The sequence below is a fragment of the Amblyomma maculatum genome, unplaced genomic scaffold (assembly GCF_055883805.1).
Source record: "Amblyomma maculatum isolate TAMU_Amacu unplaced genomic scaffold, ASM5588380v1 scaffold_19, whole genome shotgun sequence".
Lineage (NCBI taxonomy): Eukaryota > Metazoa > Arthropoda > Arachnida > Ixodida > Ixodidae > Amblyomma > Amblyomma maculatum.
In genome coordinates this window covers 8,814,978-8,830,297 of record NW_028146744.1, presented here as the reverse complement: position 1 = coordinate 8,830,297, position 15,320 = coordinate 8,814,978, and the positions used below count along the sequence as shown (strand labels likewise).

The 15,320-nt window shown below is 48.2% G+C and overlaps 1 protein-coding gene across 1 annotated transcript in view; it reads left to right on the top strand.

Moving 5' to 3' along the window:
* Window positions 1-15,320, top strand: part of LOC146171643 (mitochondrial-processing peptidase subunit alpha) — a 167,136-nt gene that overhangs the window by 128,029 nt on the left and 23,787 nt on the right. Inside the window, exon 11 of the mRNA XM_084586384.1 lies at window positions 9,972-10,034. Coding sequence (XP_084442510.1) covers window positions 9,972-10,034 — 63 coding nt within the window. The remainder of the gene's footprint in view (window positions 1-9,971; window positions 10,035-15,320) is intronic.

Sequence of the window (15,320 nt, the reverse complement as noted above, 5' to 3'; positions counted from 1 at the left end):
CTGCCCGCTCTTTCTTCTGCGCAACCTCCGTAGCTCGCAACTAAATACTCGTTAATTCCAACCCTGTAATTTGGAAATAGGGATAAGTACTGTCGGCGAGGTCCCAGCCACTCCCATGAAAGGCTTTGATCTCTGACGGGCACCAGGTTATTTTTTTTTGCAATAGCCATCCATCCTTCCACCCAACAGTTATCACGCGAGCACGCGTTTCAGCCGCGATCATGACATCGGCTTTTAGCAGTGTTCGCCTCAAAAGCCGTTTGCTGCTATCGCGCGTTCCGATGATTAGAGTGGCAGTAGACGGCGCCCGCCCCAGTCGCTCATAGGTCAATTGAGAGGTGCTGAAGGGTGGCAGTTCCTGGCCCTCCGGGGCTGGGACGGTAGGTCAACACCGCTTGCGGCGAGGGCTAGCCAGCCACCGAATTTTATCTGTTGTAGGCCGTCATTGCACCCACCACTGCTTCGGTGGTGGACGGCAGCTGTTGTTGTGGCGCGCGTCTTTCTCTCCCTCTTCTTTTTCCTTTCTTCTCTATTTTCTCTTCTGTCCGCACGAGGCAGCGGAGGTGGCTCAGCTACAAAGCTAGTAGCAGGCCCGTGCATTTTTTTTTTCCTTCTTCCTACAGCCACAACAACAGTCGCTCATAGCATGATAAATCGAACATACTGAAAAGGATGCTTTCACAACAGCAAGCTAAAGTCAAAGGATAAACACGGCAGTATCGCTGCGCAGCATCTTGGCGTACTGCCAAGAAATGTGTTGTGGACCGTGACGGCGCGAAACGGAGACACGCGCCGACTGACACTTTTTTTTTTTTTTCAGATTCGTAGGCACAAATCGGGGCTGGGTGGTTCTTGTCAGTTTTTTCGAGGCCATTCGATAATTGAACATCGAATACAGTGCAGTCCACTTATAACGATACCAGATATAGCGATATATCGCTTATATTGATCAAATTCTTGAGATTTATCATTTTTTCCATTTCCCCCTATGTAAAAATAAACCATATAATAACGATCGATTATCGGCGGTACATCGGATACAACGATGGCTTTATCGCTGCCCGGTAGGTGTTTATCACGAAAATGTGATTGAATATTCAATAAAAGATAAAATATTAAGAAGACAATGACGTGAAAACTCGACATATGTGACGAAAACGGAAGAAAATGGGCACTATCATCATCACAATCGTAGCCGCGCAAAGGATGCTGCTTGGGCCGTATCGTCATCGCCATCACCGATTCCGCGTCTGTGGAAGATGACGACGACCACATAGATGGATGGTGCTAAAGTGAGCTAGAATTGGGTAGTGGGCTCACTCCTCAGCCGGCGCCATACATTGCGATGACGCCGCCTATGTCAGCAGATTCTAGTTCTGCGCGCCTCCGCAGGGGGCCGGCACCACCGCCTTCAATGTAGCAGCGCGCGGCACCGTGCGCTGCGCGCCGTTTGCCTTTGCCTGCCTTCCCCTTCGTTGCTGTATTCTCGCCACTGCGGAGGTTTTGTTTTACAGTGGGCAATGTGACCCAACGAATTGTGACTTCTGATATGAAGATGCCACCCCGATGACAAAACCATTGTGCTAGGCTGCCGGACACGCTTACGGGAAAGGCGCCAAGCACGAATCGAAAGATATGTGGCTCTTGGAAAATAATGGGAGCAAATATAAATCCTCCCTAATGGATATAAATACACGATGACCTGATCACATCAATTGCACCTATATCAGCCTAGTTTTTCAGTTGTATTTTATTCTACGGCCTTGTGGAAACAATAAGCCAGAGGAATTCGTGCAAGCAGGACCAGCTATAGCCGTGTTGTCGACATGCTGCATCAAGGAAGCACAAAGCCAAATACGAATGTGAACAAAAAGGAGGACCAGTAGTTAGGAATTAACTTTATTCAACGCATTACCAGGCGTCAAGAATGCGCTGGTATATCTGTTGACCACAGCCAGCATATTATAGCTGAAATGATTATAAGCTAATATTTCACAGTACTGGGTATGTTGCTAAATAGGGTCTAATGAAATTGATTTGCGAAGCTTGTACAAGCCTGCTAACGCAGCGTCGCGGGGAGCAAACAGCTTACTCGGCACAAACTTCGCGCGACAATGGAGACTCAGCTATTGTCAGTTCACTTTACTGCTTCTTGAGCAAGCTCGAAAATGACTGCCTGTGGGGCGATCATTCATGACTTGAAAACCACTGTACACGGCGCAAAGATGACAACACAAGAAAACAAAAAATGGACACGACAAATGTTGTGTCCTTTTCTTTTTTGTGTTCGTAATGCAGTTCATGGCACGAAAGAAAAACACTCTGTGAACATATTTTCGAGAAACACTGTATACGGCGCAAAGAAGACAACACAAGAAATAAAAGGATACCATGTGAGCATGTGCTGTCCTTTTCTTTCTTGTGTTGTCCTCTTAAATTTGCACAGTGTACAGTGGTTTTCGAAAATATATGTTCGAGTTTTTTTTTTTTTTTTTCGTGCCATGAACTGTATTCGGGCAGCAAATAAACTGATGCACTCGGAGTTGTAAAAGCTCTTAGCTCATCGTATAGCACCAGTAGTAGCACAGCTTGCTAATATATCCAACCTCTGCATAGCTGCCATATGCTAATCTAAAAAGTGTGGACGTAGACGGTGCGTTTTTCTAAAGCGAGAAGGCCGCGGTCGCACGAACACAACCCCTCAACCAGCAGAGCGCTACATTGAAGTCTCCGGTGGCGCCACCTAGTGCATATAACATACACTGCGTCAGGGAAGGAACCCCCGTGAGCCCACTACCCCATTCTAGCTCACTTTAACGGCGTGATAGCTCACAAGATGAAACTGCAGATTCGAGATTTTTGGTAGGGCTTCAAGGTTTAAAGCCTCGTGCAAAAATGCGGACATTCGCACTTTACGATTTTAACGATAATCAAGGCTGGGGATGTCCTTCAGTTCGTCCAGTTGCTAATCAGTTGCGTGCACGCGAATAGGACTGCCGCCAGCATACAGCTACTGGAAGCGATTCTCACAGCGATTGTCAAGTTCAGCTGCTGCTCAAGCGAGCGCGAATTTCCAACTTCTTTAAGTATGCTTAAGTTATTTTATGGCTATTGATATATACTGTAATAAAGTGTTCAGTGCTCTTTACGATGATTAGCGTTGTTCATTCCGATTTACTCATCGTAAGTAGGCAAGCGTACATGCATGGGAAAATACGTGGGTGTTTTTTTTTCCCCAGTCCAGATATAACGATAATCGGTTATAACGATTGCATTCTCAGGTTTTCTCAATATCATTATAAGTGGACTGCACTGTAATTCGAACTTTTTTCCGGGTCCCATGAAATTCGAATTAACGAGCTTTCACTGTATCAAAGTCAATTGCCGCAACATGTTATATGTTACACGGAGTTTTTAAATACAAGCATTTCAATGGAAACAGTGTTGGGGAATTGAAAAACTTTGTAATGGTGAGGAATTTGCTATATAGAGGTATAACTGTAATTACAGTAATGCAGCACTTGTACAACTCACTGCAATGTGGGAAATGTGGCACAGCCCGGGAGACCAAAACAAGCCAAATTAATTATGCAAGGCAGAGGGAACACAAGGTAAGGTCAAAGACCCATTTTCCAAGCATTATCACTCCAGATAAATCGAGCACCACTGACCACCCACCACTACCGGGAACTGAACCCCAAATGCTTACGTCATTCGGCCACAGCAGAGTTCTGCCATGCCACCAGCATGAAAGCCTATGGAAGTCAAGAGGGCAGCGGCCACCTGGGACAAATGTAGAGCAAGTTTAAGTGATGTGGGCAAAGCAGTCGTAGATGTAAACACAGTAGAGTCCACTTATAACGATACCGGTTTTAACAATATATCGGTTACAACAATGAAAATCTGCTGCACCGTCCACTTTTGTATGCTTTCTATGGTGAAATAACCCGCTTACTACAATGTCCCCATGCCGCATTATTGGTTATAACAATGAAGTTTGGCTCCTCAGTGCTCGTGCCAAAAGGTAGTGGAATGTGAAATCTTTGAAAACAAAAAAAAATACGGCCGATTTACGTAGTTATAAATGGGAAGTAGGTGCGTAGCACTGCTTATCCCTGCTATACCTTTCCATCACTTGCAGTCGCGCAGCCCGTTGTGCTCCCCTACCTCCGTTGGTTCCTCTTTGCTTCGGCATCCGTTTCACAATGACGCTCAGTGTCTTGAGCTGTTTCCTGAGCATGCTTGGCACGTTTCCTCATTCCTTGTGCTTCTAGATTCTTGCACCGTTTAGCTGCAATATCAGAATCGGTAGACACGATCCCGCTGCCTTTGTAACCGTTGTACTTCAGCACGTCGAGCACGGCAAACCTGTGCCTCAGTGCCAGATGGCCCGGCTTTATCCATTGCGACGCGAAGCAAACGCGCGGCGCAGCCGCGTCCTCATCTTTTCTTACAACATCTTCAGAAATTAGCGAGAACAGGCACATTGTACCCCTTTACAATGCACTGCTCTGCGGCCGAAAGGTCTGGGGTGAGATCATATGGGGAGAGAAAGAGAGAAGAGAGGAAAACACGCTTGAAGGCGAGTGCCAGTTAAGGCTTGCAGGTGAGCACAAGTTGCTTCACGACGCGGCGAGCAGCTCGTAGAGATCCAGGGAGCACCGCGCGTGAACATCTGTTGTCCGTGAAAGATGAGGACTTGAGTGACTGATGCGAGTGGAGAGATGCTGAAGTTGAGGACACGCGAGCGAAACACGACTGCCCACTCCGGCGTAACACACGCTTGTGCAACGCGTGACGGCCACCACGTCCACAACTGACATGCCCCACTGGGTGCATCTATGCGGCCGCTCCGCCCCCTCAGTGTTATGTCGCATGATGCGGGCGTCACCACTTTCCTTTCCTCCTCTTCAAGTTCACGCAGAGACGGAAGGACAGAGGAAGAGAAAGAGAGAGAAAGGCTTCTGCTGCAGCTATGCTGCACCCTTCTCGCTGCGCGCTTTTACAATAGAACTTGTTTTCTGGCACCGTATTGCTAGCCTCACGCGCCTTTCTCTGCCGCCCTTCCACCCCTCCAAACACAAATGGGCTGCGCCCATAGCTCTACGCCGCACCACCCTCCGAAACACGGATGGACTTCGCCAACGCGCCGACAGCGCTGATCTGCTCGGTCGCCCCTCATTCTGCACAGTTCTGCCAACGGATTTGGTTGTTAGTGCAAGTTGATTGCGTCGAAGTCGTTCTTGGCCACGTGGTTGTTTTTTTTCGTCTTGTTTGAATCGCCACCAAAACAGAAGATGGTTGATCCACCCGCTGATTATCGGACGAGAAAAGAAAGTGCACGGCTATCGATTTGGACACGTAGTGCTGTATTGTGAAGGACTACAAAGAGGGTAAGAAAGTGTGCGACTTGGTTAAGATGTACGCGCTATCACAGCCAACAACGTCAACGATCATCAGCTCCACTGAGAAGTTTAACAAAGAAAAGTCCTCGCTTGACAGTGGGCGCAAACGCGTTCGACAAGGTGCCTATAAGTTGGTGGAGGAGGCCCTCTACGAGTAGTTTTTTGCCGCCCGTGCCCAGAACTTGCCTATCACCGGGCCGATTCTGGACACGAAGGCGAAGCTGCCCTGCTAATTAACAATGTGGACTTCCAGCCAGGTGGCGGTTTTAAATAAAAGTTTTGTCTCTTTCTCTCTTCACCCCAATGTTACTTTGGGATTTCTCAAGCTGAAAAGCAGCCGTGGCAGCCTTCTCGTATTTTTTAGAAGGCCCCTTTCGGGGCCACCAAAACGATGCCTCGGCGGACCTCGCATGTCACTTGGCATCCGTGACCCCTCTTTACAGTTATTATGCTTTTTTCGTGCAAACTGTTTATAACAATTATCGGTTATAACAATATAATTTTTGTGACACTTGAATATTGTTATAAGTGGACTCGACTGTAGTATGTAAGGTTGATGTGCATAAGCACCCACCACTACCACCTGGAATACCGTGAAAAAGCACACGTTTGGTTCAGGAGTAAAAGCCTCCACAAGCATTTCCAAAAAGGAACTCGGTGTGTCCGGAAATAGGCAAAGCAGCACAGCACCTGTAAACTCTGTGCTTTAAAAAAAAAAAATGTAAGCCACAAGTTGACACCCACGGTATACCAGGCATGTGGCCAGAATGCCAACAGCTATGTCACAGCTGCATCACTGCTGCGCCATCCCCTGGCGGATCCGCGCAAAGCATGATGGGACAATGGAGCCTTCCGCGTCAGCTGCTGGCAAACGGGTTGACGTGCTGCGCCATTGCTTTCTGCCATTCTGTGTCTTCTTGTGCGTGTTGTTTCGTGTTTCCTTACAAAATACAGCAAGCGCCGGATTGCTTTGATGGTTAGCTGCTAGTTTTTCTGCAATTCTGTCCTGACTTTTAAAACGAAAGCTATGCACGCTAAAGGGAGGAGGGTACTGGCATCCCAGCAGATGCACGCACCGGCGCGGAAAGGAGAAAAAAGGTGTCTGCACCGCCATGGAGAGCTGCGGTCGGGGAATGCTGCTCTTTGCATGTCGGATCCGTGGATTGAAAACACAACACCTATCGGTGCAACGCAATGCAAAGGAACGGCGGGCACAACAGAATTAACAGAAAACAATGGGAAGCAGCAGCACAGAGATGACTCCGAGATGGCAAAGAAAGGCAAAGAAAAAAAAAGAGAAGGGCGGAAAGATGTGAGCGCCGCGGCGGCAGTATGCGGCAGTGCTCCGTTTTCCCATGGGGCTTTGCGCGGCTGCTAGGTGGCGTGGCGGAATTACTGGAAAGGTCTATTCTCACTCAAAGCATACTGGAGTAGCCTTTCGTAAGTTAATTTTGTTGTAACTTTGACAGTTTTTAGGAGCCATTCGATGACCCAGCCTTCAGATAATTGGGAGGTTTTTATACTCCTTTGAGGTCCTGATGAATGTGGTTTCGTTTTGTTCACAAACCAGTGCATTAGTGACAACTTTTTTCATCCGCACATCCGTTATACCCTCTTTACACGAGCAGAGTTAACCACGGTTAGCGTAACTGCAGTTACGCGAAACCGTGGTTAGCCCATTTACACGGCAGACCAAACCACAGTTACACCCCTAACCGTGGTTATCGCAAACCGAGTTTGGCGACCTCGGTTTGCGTCATTAACCGAGGTTATGGCGGCGTCTGTTGACAGAAGCTGCTCGTCGGCACCCGAATGCGCGAAAAGCGTACGAGCTTGTCTGCTTCAGCAGTGTACTCGTTTGCCCGTATTGAATAGCCGGTGTCTACTGTGCCGCCCGGTGTCTTCGGTTACGGCTTACAGCCAAGCGTCTGCGTACTAAAGCACCGTCCTGTGTCTGCAATATCGTTTGTGCAGCTTGGTGCTGAGCGCGGAATGTCAAAAAATGCGCGGTTTTAGCTTTATGATGAAAGTGCACAAGTTCGCAACGCTTGCAGTGCGGGATGCTGCGAGCCAGCTGAGGTACGTTACACTTACTGCGGCGGTGAAGCGAGCGAGCGCGGCAAACTACAGCGGGGTGCGTAACCCCCTAGTCATCGATAGGCCTAAATTATAATTCTCTTCGAAGCCGCGGCGATCGGCGCTTTCGAACTGATCAACGCTGTCGAAATGGTGTACTCATGAAACTTCCTTATTGTGAACCCTATTCTGCCGCCGTAAAATAATGATATGATAAACTTTGACGATGCATTAATCGCAGAGCTAGTATAAGCACTGCAGAACGGTGAGCTGCAATGCACCGGCGGCAGCTGTCTTGAGCAGAAACTTGATAGTCTCGCGGTTATCGGTCTTGCCAGCAATGTGCCGCTGGTCAGTGACCCTCAAGAATGATTCATTCCTGATATTGAGCTCAGTATTCAAGATGCCAATAAATTTAGCACGCTTTGTTTCTGACGTCGGCACTAGCGAGCCGCCGTGTCGTTCGCGTACGGTCTGCGGGAGGAGGGACCAACGCGACGGTGTTTACGGTGGTCAATGAGGTGCTGCCATCGTGCGGGGCTTCACCGCGTTCTTGACGCCTTGTTGGACGGCACTCCGGAAACTACATAATAAATAAGATATTTGTAAATGCTGCTGCGTTCCGCAGATCACCGCGTCGCTTCGGTTGTACTTTATGGGCAATGGCGGCCGTAACCGAGAACGGCGGCGAGCTGTGTAAGCACAGCTAACCGCGATTGGCGGTTAACCGTGGTTAAGTTCGGTACCCTCGGTTAAACGTAACCGTGGTTAAGCCGGCCTTGTAAAGAGGGTATTACAGGACTGCTGGTTGAGGAAACATAACAGTGCATCTCATTTTAAGTTTTGCTAGTTCCTTGAGGTGTTTTTACGAGAGAAATAGTTCCAGAATAGTTTTTGTTTACATAGACATTCATGAAGCCAATTTGATTTTGTAGTCTTAGGATACAGAAATCTCTAGTCCCTTGAACCTTAAATTATTGATAGTCTGCTCAGCCATGGGAAGTGTGGAGTGATGATTGATCGTGAATTGGGAGGTTACTGTGGAGGAAAGCCTGCATTTTGTCTAAGTGTGACACCAAGGAAAGAGCAGTAGGCATTGTTAACCTCAAGGTAGCATTATCGTGCTGAGTCTAAAGAGAACCAGAAAGCCTGTGAAGCAGCAGCTGATTGATAACCATGGTCTCTGTAAATAATGAAAGGTTTGAGGGTGGTAAAGAAAGGTTGACTACAACTTTTCCCAAGTTGATTGCTTCATCAGACATGCTGTGAAAGCAAAAACTACCTATGACATGATGTGGGCTGTTTTCACAGTTTGAGGATGGCAACTAAAAGGCAAAGGATGTTGTCGGCATCAGTACTAAGAATGGAATGAAAAATGGGTGCTTTTGGGAAAGCTGAAGCTAAGTAGAAAATCACTCGTGTGTTTCCGTTTTTGTGCTTACATAGCAGTGAGGTGTAGAATATGTGCATTGACAAAATGCTTTGTGTTTTTGAAGTCCTTGCATTTCAAGTGTGAAAAGAACTGTAAACCCTATCCTGTTACGGCCACGAGTGAGGCTCTATGAATGTGAGAAATGTGTTGTGCTGACTACCTAGAAGTTTAGCACAACAAACACGGGATAGTGACTAGCACTAAACTTGAGGACAAACGGGAACTGGCTACATCATACTGCTGTATTGTTCTGTGGTAATCTTGGACATTTAGAGTAACCGTTTGTTAGCTCAAACTTGCTGAATGCATGCTTTGGAAAATGGGACCATTGCAAGTTGATTTCACAGCACATGCTTCTTGCCACCTGGAATCTCAAAAGATTCCAGGAACAGTTGTGGACGTATTGAAATTTGCCCTATGGAGACTCGAGGGGAGGGCCAGCAGTTGCATAGCCTACAGGTCACCCCACAAACCGTGCTCTGACCAGCAAGTGCTGCAACACGCCACTGTGTGGTTTATGCAAAAAGGGGAAACCTACTGTCCTTGCAAACATTGGTGCAAAAAATAAAGATCGACAGTTAATGTTTGCCGAGGGAAAAGGTGTGCATAGATTCGGGTTGTTAGGGCAGTGGTGGTGGCTGGGAGAGAAAACATGGCAGGTAGCAGGTGTGTCTTCCCCACTCCTTCCTTACCTGGGGAAGAGGTCACTTTATCAAGATACTTCAGTGCTGTACGCTAGGTTTCCCTGCATTACCCACCTTATGTGGGACTGCTGCTCACTTTCATGGTGGAATTTGTTCCAATATAAAAACAATAGTTGCACTTTTTAGTGCAGTGAAAGTTTTGTAAATTTTTATGACTGAGTTAAGAGAATTTGCTATAAATTTATTTATACTGTTTGGTGTCTGATACTCTCTTCATTCAGTATCCTCGTTACAACCTACTGTTCGATATTTGGCAACTTATGCATGTAGTGTACTACTGCCATGAGTACTCTAGAGCCTGTCAAGGGCTGTGAGTGTGTAATGCTGTTCTTTGTGTTGTATGTATGCTTTCAGCTCCGTGACGTGGTGAATGTCATCGTCCGGGAATTCTCGGCCATGACAGGGAGGGTGTCACATGTGAGTTCCTTGTGTGTGTTCTGAAGAACCAATTTTGGTGGATGTTGCAGAAGTAGAAGGTAGAGCCTAGTGCATTTCAGTTCACATAAGCAGTAGAGCAACCTCTGCTGTGCACTCAGGCAAGCACAGCGGTTTCACGACAAGGCTCTGTAAGGCTAGCTTTTTCTTTTACCAAGTTGTACTCAAGATTCTGCCAAGGAAATCTGAGGGCTCAGTGGCTGGTGCTAAGTTTAAGATATCCATGAGTAGTAAGGAGAGGCCATCGCTTTCTGTGAAGCCACCCCACTAGCAGAGTTAGTGTAAACAGAGTGGCCGCACCACTTACAGGGTCAGTCACAGTGAGTGGGAATGCCTTGTGGCTGTGCCCAAGCCAAATGGCACTCAGCACCAGCTCAAGGTACACCATTTGGCATTGATTTGTCACTGTGTTGATCTGCAGCCGTGCTGATGCTGACAGTGATTGACCATGGGCAGCCATCACCTCTGTCCCCCCTATCCACTGTTCACGTGCCAGCCCTCATGCAACCATTTAGCAAAAATGGCGCCATTGCTGTTTGCCCCGTAAGCAAGCTTAGGAGTGACACCTGACTTCTTTGGACACATGGGGCCTCATATTTCTTTCCTCTATGTAAAATTCCCTGGCCAAGGTGCATTATGTACAATGGGCACAATTTTGTATGTTCCTAACACTCTTCCATGTCACTGCAGATGATACGAATGCACAAGGATCATACTCTTGATCACTAAGCATTTTAATTAGGTAGATTGATGGGCGAAGTTGGTCAGGCATAATGTTTCAAACAAGAGTGTAAAGACAAAAGAGGACAAGGTGTTAGAGAAAGTAGTGTCTGTCTTAGGCTTTCTTTCCCTGTGTGTTTACACTACTGTAAAACGTCGTTAATTCAAAGTCATTGGGACCAGAAAAATGTTTGAATTAACCAGGTTTTCAAATTGACTGACCACTGCAAAAAATTTGGCCCAGGCAAAAATTTCATTGCTAGAACACGCTGGGCATCTCTCTCTCATCCTTCTATCTATAAGCACGACATCTGCCGTGATCATAACGCCAGCGTTTTTTAGCGTCATTTGCTCAAAAAGGCATTTGCTGCTATCACGTGTTCAATGATCAGCGCCCACCCAATCGCGATGTGATAAAGTGAACGTAATGAAAACCAGCAGGCTTGCGCAACAGACGAGCTGAGCAAGGCACTGCTGGCACTTTGCCAAGTTCACCCTCCTTCGCAGGAGCTGATGTCAGAAGATAAACACCCATGATGTTATCGCTGAGCAGCATCTTGGCATCTTTCCAAGAAATGCGCTATTGGCCACGACGACGACAGCACGAAACTGAGAAACGCACTAACAACCAACTTTTTTTTTTTCAATTTCTTAGCGGCCTAAGTGCAGGTTAGGCTCATTGTGCAATTTGGTCCATTACACGAATAGATACAGTAATCAAGGTGCCCATTAACCCTCTAAGCTGTAGCACACTATTGAAAGCGGCGTAGGTCAATGTTGCACACAGTCAGGATAAGTTGTAGGGCAGCACTTCTGCAGGGGTGCGGCCGGCAAGCCCTACCACAGAGTGGTTTTCTATGCTGAGAGCACTACGGCATATTAAGCATAAGCATGGCTTTGCAGCGCCACTTAACAGCTCTGTGGTACCGTCGCTTTATTGGTTTGCGGCAAAATTGAGATCAAGCATGCCAAGAAAGCACCGAAAACCTTCAGATTAACAGATGCAGGCGGCCACTTGAACTGTGGTTAAATCTACATTAGAAATTATGGGACCGCAGAAATTTCTCGAATTATCTGGGATTTTGAATTACAGTGGTTCGAATTATCCAGGTTTCACTGTATTTTCTTGTATGAAACGCTAAACACTACCTTACATCTCCAGTCATGCAGTACTCATTGTGAGCAGTCGTAAACAGGTTTGCATGAATACATTTCCTGTGCTTGTGCACATGGACTTGGTTCGTTTTGCATGATGCAAATATTGGATGCATGAATATTTTTCAGCTCGTGATATTCATATTATAGTGGAATTTCAACAGAATTCTAGTGAGTCCAAAAAATATTCATTTCATCCTACTTAAGCAGAATTGAACACAAGGTTTAATTGGCACATTTGGTTGAGAAAGTTTGTAACCTACGGAGGCGTCTCTACCTCGAAGATGGGTTTCTGCCTCCGCAAACAGGTCCATTCGTTGCTGTGTCCATTCCAAACCTAACTTTTCCCATTTTTGCGCCCTCCTATTTCCCTACATATTCAAGAAGGCGATAGACTCCCCCTTCGGTGCTGACTGTTTGCGGCACTTGCCCCTTTGGGGCCGTGCTCTCCTCTGAAGTGCTCCACTCTGTCCAGTTATCTCTCTCAGGCACCTATTCCCCAGCAACTCCCTAACTTTACCCCCCTTTGGCAGCAAGCCACTATCTCGCCCCCGCCTGAAGTAGCAGCTGCGCTAGCACCCGCATCATCCTCCGGGTGTGTCCCTTGTCCAAAGTCCCCCCTCTCTCCTTAGTTGACCCCCTGTGCCCCCTCTGGGTAGCTGGGACCCCGACCCTTGTGGGGAACGAGGGTCTCTTCAGTTGCCAGCTCCGGGCTGAATCCTAAAAAAAGTGCGTGCATGTCTGCCGATCTTGTGTCCCAACTGCCCAGCCACTTCCCTCGTATACAGTTGAACTCGGTTATATCGAACCCGGATATATCGAATTTTGGTTATATCGAACTCACGGAATATCCCTTTGAAAATCCCATGTAAAAGTATAGGAAAGCCGCGTCATATATCGAACTTAATTTCACCGGTCGTTCAATATATCGAACTCCACACCACGCACTGGAAAGTGTGCCTTCCCCAAAGACGATCGCATCACTCTTGGCCGTTTGCCGCATGCCGTTTTCAAGCCACGCGCGGAAGGAATGAGAGGGGACAGTTCGGCGACGGCTGGTCTGGGCAGCGCCGCGCCCATAGGGGAGAAAACCTGGGCCAGGGGGGGCGCTGCGTGGCTCTGTGCGTCAGCGCCCTCCATGGAGACCCCGTCAAGACCTCCGCGCAAAGCGGCCACATCGTCTGCTCCCCGCCGCATCGAAAAGCATGCTGTCGTTTGCTCCGCGCTGCTTTCCAGCACGTGTTTGCGCGCGCGCGCTCGGTTGTTTCTCTCCTCCTCCGGCCGCGTTCTGGCCGCCGTCGCGCTCCAACAAAGGGGGGAAAAAAAGAAACTGGAATGAAAAAGTGACGGTGAGCTTTTTCGCAAAACTTGTGTGGAAACGGTAACGGAATGGTTGTCGGCTTTTTCTTTTTTAGGTATCTCGTACCGCTCGTATCTCGCACCTCTGTTTGTAACTGGCGGTGCCGCAGTAGTTTTCGCGGAACCAAATCGGCCTCAAGAAACAGATATACGTCATTAATGCCATCACTTGGCGCTTATAAAGGGAAAACACATACGTCAATCATTCGATCTCTCCTCATCTGTGTTCCTGCTTCGGGAGCTCAAAACTGCGCATTTGTTAGAGGCGATAACTGAACTAGGAATTGCACAGCGTAGCTGTGGAATTAAGAATACAAAGGTGTCCGTGGATAGATGTCCCGGCCTGCATGGAAAGTCGTCAGGCATTTCCTCGCTCTTCGTCTCGTGGAGAAAGGAAACTGCCGCAAAAATGGCATGCCTCGGCTTCTCGTCAGTGACCTAGGTCGTTAAGAAACCCCTCATCGTTAAAGGTAGATAGGTCATTGATTTTGGATGTCAGTACCGCAGCAGCGAACTCTCCCTGACCGCTGTCAGCAGGAACCAGAGTAAGGCGGCATGCTTTGTGTTTTTATAGGGAACGCGTCCTAAACGCGCCGAAAGCAGGCACCACGGCACCGGTAGCATCGCCTAAAACGTGTGCCCAAAGAGTTGAATAGGCCCCTTTCAAGTGAGCAGTCACAAATGGAAAGGAAGCTCCCCAACCAGCGCCCGGAGCGCTCGTCACTGTGTACACGCGTATCAATTCTCAATGAGATGGCTGGACCCTTTATTCTGTGAACAACAGTGACAGAGACATCAAGAGGTGCCGCCTCAAATCCTTCAAAATACCTCTCGCTTGCCTCTGTCTTCGAGCAGTGAATTCGCGTTCATGTTTTTTTTTTTTTTTTTTTTGAATGTCTGATCCTGCCAACAAGCGCTTTTTGAAAACAATATCCGTGACGATCAAATAATCATAATTTCTCGCTTTCGAAGGCACCGATAAAAACATGCTTCCAGCCATCCTCTATGTCAGCCGGGGCACAGAAAAAAAGCAAAAATAAGAAACCCCATTGGCAGAGAGCGCCGGCTTTGCGCGTGCAGACGCGTGTCCATCCCCCCTCGTCTCACTCTCCTTCTCCCGCTTTGCGTGCACGTGCGGCTGCCTGTAGCACGTGCTCTCGAGCGAGCGGGCTGCGCAGACTCAGCAGACAACCGCACGCAGCACGGGCGCGGATGCGCATAGGTTTTGTAGTTCCTCTCCGCTCCGCCGGAAACCGAGCGCTGGCGTCGCGGAGCAAACTCCAGCTTTAGTTCTCTATTCCTCAAAGGCGTGCGCATCTGCAGTTATCGTTTTCCACGTGCCAACACGACGTTTGCAAGCCATGTGCGTGGGTGTGCCCATCCTTTTGCCGAACTATCTCTCTCCTTCAGCACGCGCTACGCATGCGCCAAGCCAGCTCAGCCCGTTTTCAGTCAGGCGTCGACGCTTTCTCCAGCCTGTGAACCCTCTGCGCGCGGCGGCTGAGGTGGCTATGGTGCCTGCGGACGTTAAAAAGCGGCAGCTCTCTCTCTTTTTTTTGCAAGTCATCCTTTTTTATTATTGTGCTGTTCGGACGTTAAGAAGCGGCAGGATTTTTTTTTTCGCGGGAGTCGTTTATTCTTGCATGTATGAATCAACGAAAGCACGCGGTCAGCTGCTGCGATCATGACGCCCGCCCCAAGCGCGGCGTGATAAATCGAACCAGGCTTGTATGTGCAATCAAGCCATCACGGGCACTCTGCCAAGTTCACTCCCTGCCACCGCAGGAGCTATCAAAAGATAAACGCGCCCCGACGTTATCGCTGCGCAGCATCTTGGCATGCTGCCAAGAAATGAGCTGTGGATGAGACGACCGAAACGGAGTGACGCGCGCCATCGACATGCAAGCGAAAACACTCGCGACGATTTCTGCCGCAGCAACACAGAAACCTTGTTTAGAGCTGCCGCGGTGGCTCGAGCAGCGAGAGGGATGCAGTTCCAACAAGTTTGAAATTTTTTGCTCTGTCGCTGAGGTC